Below are 19,793 nucleotides of genomic sequence, written 5' to 3' on the forward strand. Positions count from 1 at the left end.
AAAAAGACTGCCAGTGATCTCCCCAAAGTTGTGGAGCTTGAGCTTTTTGTAAAAAGCAAATGTTGTGGAGCTTGAGCTTTTTTTAATAAGTCAAAGTAGTTGAGCTTTTTTTTTAGGAAGCCAAAGTTGGGTTCCCCGCCCTTTTTTTGTAAGGAGATCACTGAGGGGCCAGAGATCAACCATGATCTACCAGGAACACCCTGTGATCTACCAGTAGATCGCGATCTACCTGTTGGACATGCCTGGTTTATATGTATTAGCAACTTTGTATTTAATGTAACATTTTGTAATTGTGCAGATGATTACTCCCGAGTGAAGCTGAGCCTGCTGGATGAAGAACCACATTCTGACTACATCAATGCCAACTTTGTGCCAGTGAGTTCTTTGAATACTTCTGTAACCTTACTGGCATCTCATAGGAAGGCGCAGGGTGTTAGGGCACCTCCAGCAAGATCTTCACATATGACATCACACAGGAATGAAACCTAATCTCAGGAGGCCTGGTTGACCATTAGAATACTCTGCAAAGTTGGGAACAAGATTTATTTCTTTATTGAATTTGTGTCACAATAGCTTCAGTTAGGACACAGCAGGTATATCATGTGGAGCAAATAGACGTTTCTAATAATTGTATTCTGTCACTATATTGTTAGGGTCTTTGGTTTTTGTGGAATGATAGAAAAACCAGGGTGGTTTCCCCCCCCCCTTTCAGTAAGTAGGAAGGTAATACAAAATAGACAAGGATAAAAGGAAAGCAAAAGATGGGGAGGATGGGACAACTGAGCAAGGTGTCAGAATATCATAACTTCCACATGAGTGTAAACATGGTCTCGAAGCAGACTCCGGCATGGACACCATGTTCTCCTCAGTTCAAATTTACTTTAGTCCATCTCCAGGCAAAGGCAGGCATAAGAGCAGAAGAGAAGCCACAGATGTCTCTCAGCTGCAAGATGGGCCTGGCTTCATAAACTGACAAAGACGGATGAAAGCAAATTATATTATGCCACCATCAGTCTTGCCACCCACCCACAGCTTCAGGGGGGCTGTCTACTTTAAAAAATAAATAAATCACCATATGAACATTTATATGCAGTCATACCTCAGTTTAAGTATGCTTCGCTTTGAGTCCTTTCAGTTAAAGTACTCCGCAGACCCGTCTGGAACGGATGAATCCACTTTCCAGTACTTTCAATGGGAAAGTTTGCTTCAGGTTAAGTACGCTTCAGGTTAAGTACGGACTTCCAGAACCAATTACACTCATACTTCAGGTTAAGTACGCTTCAGGTTGAGTATTCCACGGACCCATCTAGAACGGATTGATCGACTTTCCTTTACTTTCAATGGGAAAGTTCGCTTCAGGTTAAGTACGCTTCAGGTTAAGTACAGACTTCCGGAACCAATTGTGTACTTAAACCGAGGTACCACTGTATTTATATGCACCCTCTTTTAATTTCTTAATAAAACTTTACCAGTTCAAAACTGCTCTGGTGATTGAAACTGGGTAATATGTCCTAGTGACATTGCAGGGGCCAGCCAATCACCACCATGTGTGGCTGCCATCTTCTTCAGACTTTCAGAGCTTTTCCTCCCAGAACATGTTTGGGTTTGGACTGAATGGAGCAAGCACTCCCTGAGCATCCCCATTGCTCTAAAACTCTCACTTGTCTTTCCTCTTTCTCCTGCTATTTACAGCTCCATATTAAAGAGCTTGGATGTTTCCCTTATGCCTCTCTGGTGATTTATCCAGGTAATGGCTAGAAAGCACATCTTTATGTGTGTGTGCATGCAGCACTTGTATTTGCACACCTAAATCTGCCTTGAGTGTACATGGTATGCGTGCGTAATAGCACAGCAGTCATGTTTGCATGCTTGTGTAAGAACACTGTGCTTCATTTGCACGTTAACACCTAAAGTTAGAAAACAAACCTCTTTAGCACAAGAGCATCTGTGTCTCCCTCGCAGGCTGCATTGGCTAAAAAAGCGTGTGCCTGCCTGGCTGCTACTGGAAACACAATACTGGAGGAGATGATCTGTCTGATCCAGCGAGGCTCTTTTTGTATTTGTAAAAATGTGAGCAGTGGCAGGCAGTAGCAGATAAGGCAAAGGTGGCAGGCTGTCTTGTGCCAAACAAGGATCTATGCAATTGCTCATTCCTGGCAGCCCCTCTTTTACTGAAAAATTGTTCACCACGTAAGGAGAAGGGATGCTATATACAGAGGAGCAGAGGGCTAAGGGACAAAGGAGATCGGAGGCTAAACATTTCACATTCCTTTTGGTTTGGTTTGGTTTTTTTGCTGTCAACACAAAGCATTGCTGGGGGACAGTGCATGGAGATGGGGGTTGTTATTATTATCTTTATTTCTACCTTGCCTTTTCCCCAGACAGGGACTCAAGGTGGTTCACAGATAAAATAGGAACAGCTAAAAACATAGGGGAGAGATCATTTTTAAAAAGCAATGAAACCCTAATATATTAGGAGTGTGCAGAGCAAGGAGCAAAGGAGTGCTGGCTGGGTGGCCATTTAGCGAGGGGGCCATGGATGTCGTAGCAAGGCCAGGCAGGGCTCGGGGGCAGGGAAGGACAGGGAGCCAGGGATGGGGCCCGTCAGGATACACCTGGGCACGATGGAGATCCCTGTGGAAGCTGGTCCCTGTGTGTCGCCCCTCAAAATTGTGTGCCTGGGGTCACGGCCCCCTTGCCCCTCCCACGCTACTCCCCTGCCTGTGACCCTCCAAATGTTGATGGATTCTATCTGCTATCAGCCATCACCCAGCATAGCCAATGATCAGAGATTATGGAAGCTGTAGTCCCAACAATATCTGCAGGGCCACCGTTTCCCCATCCCAAGTGTAGTGACTTCTGCTGAGAAGCTACCTTCTTCGCTTCAGCTCTCTGTGGCACATTGTAGCATGCATCATGATGTGGCTTGGTTTCTGAGTGTGTTAATAGCGCAGGCATGGCGTAGTGCACCGAGAAATCTTTCTTAGAGTTTCAGGTTGAGCTATCTGATCTTCCGGTTTCTTCAAGCCCAGTGAGGCTGCATTCTATGAACTTGCATTCTATGAACTTAAGCATGTAGGACTGTGCCTACTGCATTTTGTGGCCTGGAGAATGTGAGATCACCTGAGGAAGCCAGTGGGCCTTTCATTCACTCTAGAAGAGCCCACAAAGCACATTAATCCAAGACTTTTTAAGGGTTTCTTGAACCCTTGATCAAAGACCATCTTTGATCTCTATTGACTCCCTGTATCCTGAGCTGAACGTTGTGCATAGCATATGGAATGTAGAAGCATTTTGGATTTTGAGCCTTTTAAGGTGTGATGCTATCCTACAGATCCACTGACTGAGGGGCATTAGAAAATGTGCCTTTACCAGGTGTGGAGATGGAGTTACCAGCATGGTATGGTAACTCACAATGACACTAATGGAGTTTTCCACCAGCTTGTCTGTAGTCCTGGTGTATGACAGTGGTGAACATAGGATTGCATGGCTCACCATGTTTTCCCCCCATTATTAGAAGGGTTTAAAACTTGCTGTTTAAAAATAATGGGGGAAAGGTGCAGTAAGGAATGTGCAACAATATTCTTGAAGGATGGAGAATTAAATCTCTATAACTTTGCTACAGCAGAAGGATGGCTCAGAAGGTACTCAATTTGAATCCATACAGCTAAACATAAGTACCTTCATCTGTTAATAATGGGTTACATGAGAAGTTTATTTGGTTATGTTCATAAATAAGCATGCAAGATATAAATGAACGTCACAATCAATGTTGTCCAAAACATTCGGAGCCGGCCAGGTTGGTGAAGGCTGCTCTGTATCATAAATGCATTCCAAACAGACCTGAAACACTGTTAACTGTTTTGGATGACAACAACAACAAGTTTATTATTTATACGCCACCCATGTTGGCTGGGGCTGGTGGGAGTTGTAGTCCAAAACATCTGGAAGGGCCAAGTTGGCAAAGGCTGCTGTGAGGAAATAGCAAACATCTGCAGTGTGCCAGTGTGGTGTAGTGGTTAAGAGAGGTAGACTCGTAATCTGGGGAACCGGGTTCGTGTCTCCGCTCCTCCACAGGCAGCTGCTGGGTGACCTTGGGCTAGTCACACTTCTCTGAAGTCTCTCAGCCCCATCCACCTCACAGGGTGTCTGTTGTGGGGGAGGAGGGGAAAGGAGATTGTTAGCCGCTTTGAGACTCCTTCGGGTAGTGATAAAGCGGGGTATCAAATCCAAACTCTTCTTCTTCTTCTTCTTCTTCTGCAATACTATAACTACAACCATCCAAAGCAAGTCAAGCTTAAAACTCATCCTATTGCTTTCAGTAGGCCTTGGTCAGCACTGACATTTGCTGGATTGTGCCCAAAGTTCTTTCAAGGTGGAAACTAAACTTTGCTCTATTTTTTTTATTTTAAAAAAACCCCACAGGACAGAATAATTAAACCTAAGCAATACTGTACACTTTCCTTGATTCAAGAAAAGCATTCTGCGATTGCTAATTCTGCTCATTCATTCTTGCAGGGTTACAACTCCCCGCAGGAGTTCATCGCCACACAGGGCCCCCTGAAAAAAACCCTGGATGATTTCTGGCGGCTCGTCTGGGAGCAGCACATCTGCACCATTGTCATGCTGACTGTGGGCATGGAGAATGGAAGAGTAGGTCTGACGGAAGCCCCTACTGTAGGGGCGGGGTGCCCCTTTTCAATCCATAGGCCTCTTTCCCTTCTTGGCCAACATGGCAGAGGTGGGCGGGTCTAGAAGCAGAAGCAGGTGGAGCAATCAATGTTAATTTACTCTTGCACCCTTCCCTATCACCCACCCCTACAAACAAGAAGCAGAAATGCATATTCCAGCCAAGTAAAAACACACAAAGCAGGGCCCATGAGAACTGAGAGAAGGGACTGGCTTGGGGAAAGATCTGGGGGGCCAGATAGAGAAACGTGGAGGGCCACATTCAGCCCTTGGCCTGAGGTTCCACATCCCTGCCCTACTGTATATGGTCCAGGGAAGAAGAGTTTTGCAGCTTGGTAGCATCAGTAACCCTCACACAGTCAGTGGGAGAGTCTTGGTGGCCACTCGGGACCAATACGTCTTTCCATCAGTATTCTCAGAGGCCTGTTGCTTTATATCTAGTGGAAGGGAATTCTGAGGGCCAAAAGTAGATATTATATGAAAATGTGTGCAACAACAACAACAAAAAAGTAAAGCGGACTTGGGAGGCTTTGAACTTGAGTGAAGGATCAGTGCCTCACCCTTTACCCACCAGCCATTTCCCCACTCAAAATCATCCCCAGCAGTTTCTGCCCCCTCCCCCGGAGGCAGAAAAGCATGATAACAATTGAGATCTTATGTATATAAGCTAAGAGTCCCGCATTTCTAATTGCTTGAGTTAACATCTTTTTGCGGGTGGTAGCTGATCAAAAATTTATAAACTTTTCTTAAATAATGAATGTTAAGGGGGGAAAACAAATTAAAGGCTACATGAAATTAGAAGAACCTATTGGCCAATGGGACTACTCAGAAGTATAGGAATGATTTATCATTGCGTGACAGCTGAAGAGAAAGTTGTATTACGTTAACGACTGTGGTATATTACTCCAACAAGTTGACACATACAGTAATCATAGCCCAGTGTGCGGAAAATGTGGGACTGATGCTGTGTTTTGCTTCATGGTAAAGATCTATGGGAGAGAGAAAATATTGAAAGCATTTTTATTGCTACTGCTGCTATTGTATCCTGCTGTGCCTCCAAAACAGGAGCCCAGGACAGCTAACGATGATCAAACCACTACTACAAGTCGCCAAATATAACTATAAAATATCCATAAAAACTGACTGATCAGCACAAAACAATCTGCAACTGGTATTGAAACAATCTAATTTAACCATTCATTTAAATAGTGACATAATAACAAGCTAAAAATTGTAACTCAATCCCATTCTTTTTATTTATTTTTACTGTGCTGCTTACTCACACAAAAATGCTGAGGCCAAAAGAGGGAGAGCTCTTCCCATCTTGTGCGGTTACTTTTAAGAAGCATACTATACGCAGGAGTGCAGATAGAGACCATAGCTGCCAAGTTTTCCCTTTTCTCGCAAGGAAGCCTATTCAGCATAAGGGAAAATCCCTGTAAAAAAGGGATAACTTGGCAGCTAGAAACTCCAAAACATGGTGGAAGTGGTTTTTGACATTTCCTGCATTCCAAGCGGTTTGTTTTCAGGGCAGATAGTATGTGTTGTGCACAGCACTGTAGAACCCACCAAGCACGTTGCCCAAGGATAGCCAGGGGCAATATGTAAGGAAACAAGGCTCCCATTTCCTTTGAAAATGTTAATTGCAGTTCCATCTCCCTCGCTAGGTGCTGTGTGAATACTACTGGCCCTCAGACACTTCTCCTACCTCTTTTGGGCAGATCAGCATCCACCTCCTCGCTCAGAATTTTGCAGATGAGTGGACCACACGGGAGTTCAAGCTCCAACATGTGAGTAGGAGACCAGAAATACCCCCATGGCACCTCCCAATAATCTTGCCCAATCAAAAATGCAAATGTAATACAAACTGCAGCGTTGTGGTGCTCCGGGGAATCCTAATGGCTGGAAACAAGGCAAAGCTCTTATCTTTTGTGGACGGTTGATAAAATCTGGAATAAAGAATGCATCCTTCATAAGCTTGTGGACCAGCTTTCTTGGTTGTAGTACCCAAAATCAGCAGAAGCATATCTCAGGCAGTTTAATGGCAGGTGCTTCCTCTCTTGCAATTTCAGGTTTAGACTTTGCCTGAGCTGCTTCCGCGGGCACTAATGTGGACATCTCTTATCACACAGGAAGGGCTGGACATGGAAAGGAGAGTGACCCACCTGCACTACACAGCATGGCCTAACCATGGTGTTCCTGAGTCCACAGCTTCCATGATTGCCTTTATAGAGCTGGTGCGAGCACACATGCAGGGTGCAAAGGAATCTGGGCCTACGCTGGTACACTGCAGGTAAGTTTCAAACAACCCACTTGGCTGGTTATCACTACCAAAATCTGCAAAGGCAACGAAACATCAAGAAAAATGCTGCCATGAAGCCATTCCGTTGGTAAACATCATTGCCTTGCCATGGTTGGCATGATCAGGTGTCCTCTTTGCCCAAATTCCTTGACTGCTGGGGTCACAAAAGGTAGAGAGCACAGAATGAGAAGGAATGAAGGCCTCCAAGTTGAGCTGTGTGAAAGAGCCTCTTCTTTCCCTGCATTATTGCAGTGCAGGTGTGGGACGCACCGGGACTTTCGTTGCTCTGGATCGGCTCCTGCAGCAGCTGAAGTACGAGAAGGTGGTGGATGTGTTCAACACCATTTACAGCCTGCGGATGAACCGCCACCGGATGATTCAGACACTGGTGAGAAACTCAGAGCTGCCTCTCAGGTCGCTGGTTGCCCTGGCATGGAATCATTCAATGGCACAAGATGGCCTTACCCTTTCTGCTGGGCATTTGTGGCCAATGCGGAGGGATGGAGGAGATGCCAGAGACACAATGGGCAACAGAAACTAGAAGGAACAGCAGTGAGGGGCTTTGGGGAGGGCCCAAGACACAGCAGGAGCAGCCAACCTCTGGGAGTCCATAAGCACATTGGCAAAGCAATGTGGTGGTGTTTCCTGCTTGGCAGGGGGTTGGACTGGATGGCCCTTGTGGTCTCTTCCAACTCTATGATTCTATGAAAGCAGAGAAGCTGATGTTGGCATCAGGCACGCAGACACACACAAACACACTGCAACCAAGAGCACATGGCAAACTGTTCTAGTGGCTACAAGAGAATGCTTCTTTCAAGCCTAATTTCAGTGAAGGGATGGGATCCTTTGGGCATCCTCTATGGGATTGTGTAGAAGCAAATGAACAAAATGGGCAGTTACTGAAAAATAAGCATAGGATGATGTACAAGCATTGGCTGTTAACCAGTTTGCAAGCATCTTTTTCTTTATTTTATTTATAGAGGCCGTGGAAAGATCAGCTTGCATTAGTCGGCACTAGGATGTTGCTGAGGAAGTGTTGTTGTTGTTTAGTCGTTTAGTCGTGTCCGACTCTTCGTGACCCCATGGACCATAGCATGCCAGGCACTCCTGTCTTGCACTGCCTCCCGCAGTTTGGTCAAACTCATGTTCGTAGCTTCGAGAACACTGTCCAACCATCTTGTCCTCTGTCGTCCTCTTCTCCTAGTGCCCTCAATCTTTCCCAACATCAGGGTCTTTTCCAAGGATTCTTCTCTTCTCATGAGGTGGCCAAAGTATTGGAGCCTCAGCTTCACGATCTGTCCTTCCAGGGACCACTCAGGGCTGATTTCCTTAAGAATGCATAGGTTTGATCTTCTTGCAGTCCATGGGACTCTCAAGAGTCTCCTCCAGCACCATAATTCAAAAGCATCAATTCTTCGGCGATCAGCCTTCTTTATGGTCCAGCTCTCACTTCCATACATCACTACTGGGAAAACCATAGCTTTAACTATACGGACCTTTGTCGGCAAGGTGATGTCTCTGCTTTTTAAGATGCTGTCTAGGTTTGTCATTGCTTTTCTCCCAAGAAGCAGGCGTTTTTTAATTTCGTGACTGCTGTCACCATCTGCAGTGATCAAGGAGCCCAAGAAAGTAAAATCTCTCACTGCCTCCATTTCTTCCCCTTCTATTTGCCAGGAGGTGATGGGACCAGTGGCCATGATCTTGGTTTTTTTGATGTTGAGCTTCAGACCATATTTTGCGCTCTCCTCTTTCACCCCCATTAAAAGGTTCTTTAATTCCTCCTCGCTTTCTGCCATCAAGGTTGTGTCATCTGCATATCTGAGGTTGTTGATATTTCTTCCGGCAATCTTAATTCCGGCTTGGGATACAATTGCCCTTTTTGTTCATTGGTTCATTAAGCATGTTCCATAAGCTACAGTACATACACAGAGTCTGCCTCCAGCTGGTCACTACTTTGCAGGAGGGCTTCAAGCATACACCTAATCTTTAGGTTTGTGCAGTTAAAGCAGATTAAAGGGTTCTGTTGTGCTTGCACAACAAGTTCACTTAAATAATAATAATCGGACTTTTTGCTGTTTAGAAAGTGGCAGGGAAATGTATTTAAAATGGATAAAATAGGATATGGTCAAACTTCTGTGTAAGTTTTGTGCAAGCAAATTGGGATGAATGGTGAATAAATGGGTCATCTGGAGGGGCCCAGACATTCTTTGGCATATGCCTAGCTACATGGTGGGATTGCTATGTTAATCTTGTCATTGAAGCGCAAAGGATGAGGATTTGAATGCTGCAGCAAGTCAGTGCCAGATCAGGAATAGAGGCCTGAAGCTCCCAGCTGCACGTTATAATGATTAGACCTGGTTGCCTTTCTATTTCAAGGTGCACTGCAGTGCTTTCAGGATCTCTCTGTGCATGAAATGTGTGCTCTTCTCTTCCAGGGGCAGTACATTTTCCTGCACAACTGCATCCTAGAGAAGATCTCCGAAGACCCACAGATTGGCCTGTCTGGAGTGGAGCTGTACGTTTACACCTAATTTCCCTTTCCATACCAGTGGAATGCATAGTTCTCTCCTCTAAGCCTCCTCCTCCTCCTCCTTCTTCTTCTTCATATCTTCTTCGTATCTGAAGAAGTGTGCATGCACACAAAAGCTCATACCAATGACAAACTTAGTTGGTCTCTAAGGTGCTGCTGGAAGGAATTTTTTAATTTTGTTTCGACTACGTCAGACCAACACAGCTACCTACCTGTAACTCCTTCCCCTGCTTAACATAGCTATTATCCCCAGCAATGAGGCTACTCCTTCTTCCCCACCAATATGTGCAAACAGGCTATTACATTGCTGGATCAGAGCTAGCACAAGTATAATGCAAAGGGGAAAACCTGTTTGCTTGTTTGTTTGTTTGTTTGTTTCCCCATTTATCTAGAAAGGTCTATAGGGACCAGCAACCAGGGCACCACACTCATTGCAAATAGGCATGGCCTGCGTCAAACAGCAGCAGTGGCTTCTTGTTCAGTAGGAGTTGCAAGAAGTCTCCTGGGACAACAGTGTCTTGTTCTCTTTTCAATGCAGCTGTGCCATCAGCTCATGCTAGAGGGATATTGAATGGGGAAGCTGAATAATTAAACCCGTCTCTTATGTTTTCTCAAGCTCCCATCCGGTCCCTCTCAAGAACTTTGTTCAGCACCACGCAAAGAACAGTTCCAAGGCAAACACTGGCTTCCTAAGAGAATATGAGGTAAGAAGTTGGCCACACAGGGATTCTGGGTTTTAAGGATGCTCCAACTCCACCATGCCATGTGGGTATCCAGATTGGCCTGCATCAGAGATGCACGACTATCACCATGAGGGCAGCTCAGGCTCAAGCAGGACTTCCACTCCCCTTGGCACATACACTTCCCACCTTGAGCTACTCTGCATCTGGTTGAACACAAAGTTGAAGCCACACACCTTGCCAAAAAGTATAATACCGGTATGTCATCTGCAAGCAGTGGAACTCCCTCTTGTCTGCTTCCTCTTGGTTCAACACCACAGACCCCAAAGCAGCAGGTAGCCTGAGTGCTGGAGATCTACCACCTACATGGTTCCCTCTAGTTTATTAGGGCTGGTTCATCCATGCAGCTTCAAGTGGGCTGATGTTCATGTGAAGATGAGCCACTGCAGACTGAACATCCCAGAGAGAAGTCTCATAACACCTCAGAGACAAGACTTTTCATGGGAACCTTGTTGGGTAGTGTCAGGGGGTCTCTCTACAGAGAGCCGCCACCAATCATCCTCACCAGCTCCTCGCCCAGCATCAGCACAAGCAGCGAGTCAGGAGAAAGGAATGAGGAAGTTAGTGGAGTGGAGAGAGGGCTGTCTCATGTACCAGAGCCCCAGCACCACTCGGAGAGAGGGATAGGGGAGGAGGAGCACGGAGGGTTTTTGGACACAGGGCAGCCAGGAAGGCGGCCCTTCCCCCTGCCCCCAACGCCCGAATTGAGGCACGTGCCCACCTGTAGAGCCAGGGGGGTGGCGCTTTGGGGTGCCCAGGCTTTTATGCTGGGCAAAAACCCGCAGGAAGCCATTGTGGGGTTCTGACACAGACTGAGCAGTCATGTTTGATGATGTTCTTGCACTGTAAATAGCATGCACAATAAAACTCTGAAAGACAAGATGGAGTGGAGCGTCTTTACTCAAGAGTAGCCGTAGCCATCTCTGACAGGTAGGCTTGCCAACCCTTGTCCTGGAAACTTTATTTAAATCTTGCATTGAAGCAAGAGAATAGTAGTTATTCAGCCTTTCTCTTCCTGTACTTTCCATTCTCAGCACATGGCTTCCTCCAAAGAATCTTGGGAACTGTAATTGTTTAGGGTGCTGGGAAATGTAGCTCTGGAGTAAACTACCATTCCCAGAGTTCTTTAAATGTGCCTTAAGCACATGGTGTGGTTGTTAGCCAAGTGTGCTGTGGAAAAGAGAAGGAAACTATTGACGGATCACTGTAGAACTGTAGGGCCAAACTACAGCTTTCACACAACCATATGTATCTTTCCCCCAGCAATGTTTAAAACTGAAAGCAGTTCCAAAACTTCAAGTTTCAGCAGAGATATATCCCTATCTTTCACCCCAAGTGGAAACGTGCACGAAGTGACGGTATTAAGCAGTTCCCTCTCATTCTCTCTCCACTGCAAAGCACAGCCTCAGAGACTGCTGTGAAAATATACATCCAGCTACATGTAGCATGTGGTTAACTCTTCAGAATGAATGTTGTGAAGATCTCTGCATTAGCAGCTGTATCAATCATTAAAGTACTTAGTTTGAATAACCCCACCATTGACTCTGGGGTCAGCGATCCTGCATGCTCAATCATAGTGAAAAGTCCACCCCAACCTATCTCTCCGTCTCTCTCTCTCTCTCTTTTCTACTTTGCTTCTCCCCATCAGCAGATGCTCCTGGAGGCTGCCAAAGAGGAAGTCAATTCAGCAGTACCACTTTCTAGCAGTGGCAACCAACAGATCAACCTTCCCTCAAGCAAGAACTCTTGTGAGTAACGTGTCTTGTGGTTAGTATTGTTGTTGTGCGTGAATTACGGGTGGGGCATAAGGCGCTGAGCTGAAATTCTGCTGCGCAGGACTGAGCTGTGCCTGGTGCACTGTGTCGCCCCACCCTCCACCTTCTCACAAAGGCTGTTTTGCAGACGATCGCTCAAAAGTGAAGTTCTCGCAGCTGGATCGAGATCCCTTCTCAGACCTCACGAATGTCTGGCTCATCCCCGTGAGTTCACCATGAATTTTATTTCCCTCTTTCGGGTCCTCTTGTTGACTCCAGATGTTTTTGCTGCATGTTGCACTCCTAGAGAATGGATCAGTTGCTTGTGTCACTGCTTTGAGGTTTTTTTTCCCTTTTGCAATCAAGAGGTGTATATAATTTTTATGAAATGTTATGAAATAAATGCACAGTGGTACCTCGGGTTAAGAACTTAATTCGTTCTGGAGGTCTGTTCTTAACCTGAAACTGTTCTTAACCTGAGGTGCCACTTTAGCTAATGGGGCCTCCCGCTGCCGGCGCGCCGCCAGAGCACGATTTCTGTTCTCATCCTGAAGCAAAGTTCTTAACCCGAGATACTATTTCTGGGTTAGTGGAGTCTGTAACCTGAAGCGTCTGTAACCCAAGGTACCACTGTATGTGTTTTTCCTTGGTTTGGTGAGAGAGAAAAGGCTAGGTCATAACAAGTACAACTCAACTGCTGCCAAGCTGTGAGAAGGTAACAAGTAGATTCTGTGGAGGTTTATCCTGGCTGTTCCTTGGCTCAGTATTTAAATTACCGTATATACTCGTGTATAAGCTCAGTATTTAAATTACCACATATACTGGTGTATACGATGAGTTTTCAGCACATTTTTAATGCTGAAAAAGCCCCCTCGGCTTATACTCGAGTGAGGGTCCCACTTACCTGTTCTCTGGTGCAGTGCGGGTGTTCCCCGGTTTCTCCTGCTCATCTGTGGGTGCCGACAGCCTCTGTGGGTGGTCCAATGACTGCTGATATCACCACTCTTCTCCTGCACGCCGGCAGCCTCTGTGTTGTCCGTGCCGTACTGGGCAAGAACCTGCCCGCTTTAACCTACTGATGCCTCCTCAATTAATGTAATTTTATTGGTATCTATTTTTATTTTGAAATTTACCAGTAGCTGCTGCATTTCCCTCGGCTTATACTCGAGTATATATGGTAAGAACTTAGACAAGAGTGTGGCAAACAAAGCACTCACATCTCTGGATGACTAAAAGCAGGGCATTATTGAGGACACTATTGTTGTTGTTTACTCATTTAGTCGTGTCCGACTCTTCATGACCCCATGGACCAGAGCACGCCAGGCACTCCTGTCTTGCACTGCCTCCAGGGCCGGCTCTAGGGGTAGGCTGGGTGGCGCAGGGCGCCGGGGCAGCAGGGGGGGGCGCTGCACGGTGAAGCCGCGCAGAAACCACGCTGTGCCCGCCCGCCAGGGCGCCTGACCCGCTTAAGATGGCCCTGACTGCCTCCCGCAGTTTGGTCAAACTCATGTTCGTAGCTTCGAGAACACTGTCCAACCATCTCGTCCTCTGTCGTCCCCTTCTCCTAGTGCCCTCAATCTTTCCCAACATCAGGGTCTTTTCCAAGGATTCTTCTCTTCTCATGAGGTGGCCAAAGTATTGGAGCCTCAGCTTCATGATCTGTCCTTCCAGGGAGCACTCAGGGCTGATTTCCTTCAGAATGGATAGGTTTGATCTTCTTGCAGTCCATGGGACTCTCAAGAGTTTCCTCCAGCACCATAATTCAAACACTATTTGAAATCAAAATAATATTGATAAACTGGACAAAATGTACAAGTGTGAAAGGAATGCCACTTAAAGGGAAATAAGCCCAAGTGTGCAAAAACAAAAACTACTCAATAAATTGTGAGTTCTTAGAATCATAGAGTTAGAAGGAACCATGAGGGTCATGTAGTCCAACCCCCTGCAACGCAGGAATATTTTTGCCCGTGGGGTCAAATCCAGGATTAAGAGTCTCATGTTCTACCGATTAAACTATTGCAGGCCCTGAAATTAATACAAGACCTGCTAAAGTGCCACTGTGCAAAAATGGCAAACACTTTTTGAGGTTCCATTGGCAAAAGTATATTCAGAGACAAAGGAGGGTCAAGCACATGACGACTTGTTACAAATAATTGTTAAGTAATTACAGTAAAAGCAAATAGTGCATTGTGGGGGCTTTGTGACTAGCCTGCCAGTGGTGGATATAGGAGATAATACAGTGGAAGAGAATAGAGAACTGACTTCCGGATGAGGGATACAGCAAGTAAATTTCAAATATAATACCTTGTTTGGGAATCTATATAGCAACAAGTTTGGGAATCATTGACCTGGGCCAGCCTTCTTTAACCTGGTGCTCTCCAAATTTGTTGGACTTCAACTTCCATCAGCCCCAGCCAGCGTGGCCAAATGTAAGAACACCAGGTTGGAGCAGGCTGACCTCGACAATCTATTAAGGTAGTTTAGTTCACGAAATTCCCTGATTATCAAGACCAAGAAATCTAGTCTAAGACAAGTACTTAAAGAAAGAAAGAAAGGATGCTTTCATTTCACCCTCTGATCTGTCACTAAAGTTGCCAGCAACTCCTGGTGCCTCATCTCCAACTAACTTTCCATGGGAGAATAAGGCAGTTACAGATACCACAACCTGCAACTTACTCCTATAGCTAGGATACGCCTTATCCAAGCTTAGGCCAGGCTTACCTTCTGCCGCTGGCGCTTGGCTAACTCTGCTAAATGAGACTCTGTTTCTCTTTTTCTTTTGGCAGGGCTGTAACTCGGCCAAGGACTATATAGCTATTGAAGGACCTGACAAACTGGCCCTGGAGGAATTCTGGGGGCTGGTCTGGGAACATGGAGTCCACACCATCATCACTCTACTACCTGGACAGACGAACAGCCCCGTAAGACCCACATTATGCATTATGCAGATCCACAGAATTATAGAGGCAAGGTCCTTCTGGGATAGCTGCAATCGCCGGGGCCTTAGCACAGAACTATAGGACAGGTTCAGTTTGGGCGCCTGGAATTGAGAGCTGTGCTGTTTAGAATCCTGGCTGTGTAAGAACTGCTTTTCCACAAGTGGTTCCCATGTAACTGGAGGCTATATCTGAATGGTGGCACCATGTGGTCAGGGCAAATGGAACTGCAACTACTGTACAACCCCTCTTTTTTATGTGTGTATGTGTAGGCTCCAGACAACTCGTGCTGGCCCTCTGAGGGTGAACCTGTGTGCACAGAGACGTTGACCATACAGCAAGGCCCAGAGAAGGTTGTTTCAGGATGGCCATGCACTCAGCTGAGACTGAAATATGTACGTGAGTTGGGAATAGTGGGGGGAAGCCAGGGGGCCGTGGGCAAGGGCAAGGAGAACAATGAAGCAATATCATTGGACATGTGTGTTTTGCGGGGAGTGTTAATTGGAGAACTCCTTGTCACCGTAGCTAAGCTTTTGAGCTACACAGAATTCTTCATTTGTGCGTTGGCCTGCGCTCTACACTGCATTCCCAAACAGTTGCTAGATCGATTATCATAATGTCTTTGTTACTTTGTCAGGAGAAAAAGGCCAAGGAGAGACTGCTGCAACGGTTCCGGTTCCCTTTGGGGGAAGGAGAGGAATTTCCAGACCCTGAGATCCTGGTGGGCTTCCTCACCACTGTCAGGCAACTGGTGCCATATCGGAAAAGAACAAATCCCTTGGTCCTGCATTGCAAGTAAGGCCCTGCCTCTCCATGCCTGGCGTCCTTGGGCTCTTGCCCAGCAGGCAGCCCTTCTTCCGCTGCATATGGCACCAGTGAGGGCATATGCCAATCCTAAGATGTAGGCATTCCCATTTCACTGAGCTGATAACCCATCAGTAAAAGGCCTGCTATCTGACCCCCTGCTGGTTCTATCTAGTGGCATCCAGTATGTGGAACTCCCTGCCTCATGACTTGAGTTTTTGTGACCAAGACGTGCCTATCCATCCAGCTCTTTGGGTGATGCTGATGTTTTGGTAGGATCACCTGTGTTGTGATTGTCATTTGCTGTGTTGACGTGAGGAATTATAAGCTTTTGGTTTTAACTAATGTCCAGTGGTTAATGATTTTATGGATGGTATTTTTTATTGTATTGTGAACTGTCCTGTGCTGAAGGGCGCACTAATTAAAAAATTTATTTGTTTTGTTTTTTCTTTCGCAGTTCTGGCGGTGTAGGCCAGATCGGGGTGCTGATTGCCCTGGATACTCTGCTGCAGCAGCTGAAAGGAGAAAAGAGTGTGGATGTATATGGTGTTGTTCTGAGGCTGGTGAGGAGCTGCTGCCTCATGACTCCAACACTGGTAGGTAACGGGCAAAAAGGGAAGCTTGATCAGCAATGGAGGCCCCTAGCCAAGCATACCTGCCTGAGAAACAAGGGACTGGACCGGAAGTAGCAGACCGGACGTAGCGCTGCCGCCATTTTGGAACTGGGCAGAGCATGCTCAGAAGTGACTTTTGATGCTGCTCTGCCCTGTTCCAAAATGGCCGCCGCACCAGAAGTCGCGCTGCAGCCATTTTGGAACTGGGCAAAGCAGCATCAAAAGTCGCTTCTGAGCATGCTCTGCCCAGTTCCAAAATGGCCACCGCGCCAGAATAAACTTGGGAAAAACAAAAAAAATCTGTTTTTTTCGGCTGGGGACAGCTGGAAAAACGGGGGTTTCCCGGGGAATACGGAGACTTGGCAGCTATGTAGCCAAGAGGTGTGTCAAGGCCAAAGGACACTATGCTGTTCCATGCTCTGTTCTTCTGCAGGACCTGTAGTTGCTTTCTGTCTCCCTAAAGCTAGTCAAGGAGGACATGGGATCCCTGATGGACTTTCCCTTTACTGTACTGGGGAAAACTTTTTGCATGGCTATCCAATATCATGGTTCAAAGTGGGGAAGTAGGTAGTTCCAGTAATGACTCCGTCTGATCTTGTATAGCAAGGCCTTTGGGTGGGTCTCTACAGCTCAGCTCCCTCTCCCCCTCTCCAACCACCACCTGTCCCCTATTCATGAAGGGCTGGAAAATATTGGGCAGTTTTCACACAGCAGATATTTTTGGACCTGCTTTCTTTCACCAAAGCCAGAGGGATGTCAACAAGGTTTTCAGTTCAGGCTTTTCCATATGATCAACCAAAGCATTTTCCATCCCTTGTGGGATACTTCCACATACTCAGACTCTGTGAGATATTTATTTCATATGCATGTAATAGAAACGGGGGGCGTAGGGGGTAAGGATCATTTTTTTGCTGCTGTTCATCTTTGAAAAAATCAAAGAGGCTAGATGCAGTCGTGATGCTGTGCAGGAAAGGGAGAGTGCATAATCTCCAAAGACTTTGGGGGATGGATTTAACTAAATAGTTGTACTAGAGGATGACAGTGTAATGAGTTTTGCTAGCCCAATGGGGCTTCCTCCTCCCCCCTCTGTGCATCGCCCCCCCCCCCAAATTGGCTCAATGGAGTGGTCAGGAAAGTCCCCAGAACATCACATGGAGGAAGGATTGCCCCATCAGTCAAGCAGAAACGCTTGCACTAACGGAGCAATTTCCTTAGCGCATCTTTGAATTCCATCCTTGGGAAAGAGGATCTCTAGGAGCTTCCTGAAATGTATACAAGAGTGACCAACACTAATAGCAATCAGTAGCCAAGAGTGACCAGTGACTGGCGCAGGTACAATCCATGCTTGGAACACCAAATCAAATACAGTGGTACCTTGGGTTAAGAACTTAATTCGTTCTGGAGGTCCATTCGTAACCTGAAACTGTTCTTAACCTGAGGTACCACTTTAGCTAATGGGGCCTCCCGCTGCCACCGCGCCGCCAGAGCACGATTTCTGTTCTCATCCTGAAGCAAAGTTCTTAACCTGCGGTACTATTTCTGGGTTAGCTGAGTCTGTAACCTGAAGCGTCTGTAACCTGAAGTGTCTGTAACCCAAGGTACCACTATAGCAATAAGTACACTACCTTAGAGAAGAACTGCAGTTTTCCCATGACAAACCATTGCAATTTCAAGCGCTGGGAAAATGCAGTCTCAGCAGCAGTATCTTCTGCAGGGAATATGTCCAGCCTCTAGGGCAGATGTCCAGCCTCTGTGCAGTAAATGAGGGACAAATGCACATTTACTGCATAAAAAGGTTTGTGTATGTCAGGTACGTATGCCCAAGACTGCAGTATTAGGCTGCTTCCACATCAGCTGATCTTTGTCGCAGTTTTGCCACTAGAGGGCATTGTGCTCAAGCCCTTCTGAGTGAAATCCTGTGTATTGCAGGACTTCTCACAGACCGAAAGCTGCAGCACAGGTGTACCATACAACTTAAATTGCATACACACATACACACCAAGTTAGAGCTCTCTGACATTGCCAGAGGAGAAGAATGTGGCCCTCCCTAGTGTCCAAACTGCTTAGCTGCAGAGATGCTCACACATGCAGCCTGCATGCTTCCGTAGCCATAGAGCAGCTACAAGGGGTTCCACAGTGTGGTTTTGTGCCCCTGCTGCTGCATTAGCAGTTTGATCTAGCTGAACATGCTTGCCTAGTTCACTGTAGATTCCTGGACCTAATTCCTGGCCTGTTGTGATGGCAATCCTTGGCTGCGTTTTCCCTCTTGACCTTGGAGTATTATTACAGATTCTTTGATTGCCCATGGGAGATGATGAGAACAGAGCTCCTAATCTCTCTATCCCCTCTCATCTGCTTCTCTCTCTCTCTCTCTCTCTCTCTCTCTCTCTCTCTCTCTCTCTCTCTCTCTTTCTAGGATAAGTACATTTATCTGTACGAATGCATTCGTGACATCATCACCCAGAAGCAAGTTTAAGTTGCCACTCTTTGTTAGATGGGTGGAAAGCACCAAGCACAACAGTGTTGTAGGCATAGCCAGGATGGAAGTGATCCTATGTGGAGATGAGCAGCTGCATCTTAGCAAGAGCAGAGTGGTGAAATAAGAAGAGCCAAGAACAGCGAGCTGCTTACGCTGTTCCTGTCTCCTGATTACAAGGAACTTAAATCTGCTGTCAGAAAGGCACGGGTATCCATGTATCCCCTTGGTCAGGATGGATTTGGTGGGGAGGGGTTGGGGAGAAGCTTTCCTGAGATTACCTGGCCTGGTTTCAGCATTTTGGAATTCTGAAGAACCTCAAGGTTCTCATACACTGACAGAATTCATGGGGACCACAATAATGGAATCAAGAGGTCTTATCAAGTATGACAACCTTTTGGATAACTTATGCCAGAAAGAGATACAGTGGGAGATGATGTAGAAAAAGGTGATGGGCAGGGCAACCAATGGTCCAGCTTCTCTGCTACCACATGCCTGATACTTCCTGTTTTTGACCCTAGTGCCAGTGGGACTTGCAAAGCTGGGTCTGTGTAATCAATTTGTCAGACTGACACAGTCCCCGGTGCACCATATCTGGGTGATTCCCTTGCACAAGCAGACTTGGACAGTATCCTATTCTCATCCAGCTTGCATAACATCAAGAACAGGACAGCACTGGCTAAGTTGGAGTATCTTCTTCACAAAAGCACCTCCGAAATAAGCATGGATCATCTTGCACACAGGGAAGGAAAGTTTAAACCGTCGTCAGTTTATGAAACCTTATGATGCAGCAAGAGTGAGTAAAAAGAGGTTAAGCATGTTTACACAGAACGAAAGAATGGTAGTATCCAGTCTAATGAAACTAATAGAAAGCTAGTTCAAGGATATCCCAAGGACCTCTTTGCACAATGTAAAAATGACATATGGAATTCAATGCCGAGGGGAGTT

At 46.2% G+C, this 19,793-nt stretch overlaps 1 protein-coding gene across 2 annotated transcripts in view; it reads left to right on the forward strand.

The window, feature by feature from the left end:
• LOC118088361 (receptor-type tyrosine-protein phosphatase V) overlaps positions 1-19,271 on the forward strand; it is a 57,466-nt gene extending 38,195 nt beyond the window's left edge. Inside the window, exons 24-37 of one of the 2 annotated variants that reach the window (XM_060277196.1) lie at positions 299-375; positions 4,519-4,653; positions 6,357-6,479; positions 6,822-6,982; positions 7,244-7,379; positions 9,427-9,506; positions 10,138-10,225; positions 11,910-12,009; positions 12,164-12,240; positions 14,802-14,936; positions 15,224-15,346; positions 15,589-15,746; positions 16,213-16,351; positions 18,786-19,271. In XM_060277196.1, coding sequence (XP_060133179.1) covers positions 299-375; positions 4,519-4,653; positions 6,357-6,479; positions 6,822-6,982; positions 7,244-7,379; positions 9,427-9,506; positions 10,138-10,225; positions 11,910-12,009; positions 12,164-12,240; positions 14,802-14,936; positions 15,224-15,346; positions 15,589-15,746; positions 16,213-16,351; positions 18,786-18,845 — 1,592 coding nt within the window. In that variant the 3' untranslated portion in view covers positions 18,846-19,271. The remainder of the gene's footprint in view (positions 1-298; positions 376-4,518; positions 4,654-6,356; positions 6,480-6,821; positions 6,983-7,243; positions 7,380-9,426; positions 9,507-10,137; positions 10,226-11,909; positions 12,010-12,163; positions 12,241-14,801; positions 14,937-15,223; positions 15,347-15,588; positions 15,747-16,212; positions 16,352-18,785) is intronic. The other variant, XM_060277197.1, reaches the window with a different exon arrangement.
• The last annotated feature ends 522 nt before the right edge of the window (positions 19,272-19,793 follow it).

The sequence above is a fragment of the Zootoca vivipara genome, chromosome 7 (genome assembly GCF_963506605.1).
Source record: "Zootoca vivipara chromosome 7, rZooViv1.1, whole genome shotgun sequence".
Classification (NCBI taxonomy): domain Eukaryota; kingdom Metazoa; phylum Chordata; class Lepidosauria; order Squamata; family Lacertidae; genus Zootoca; species Zootoca vivipara.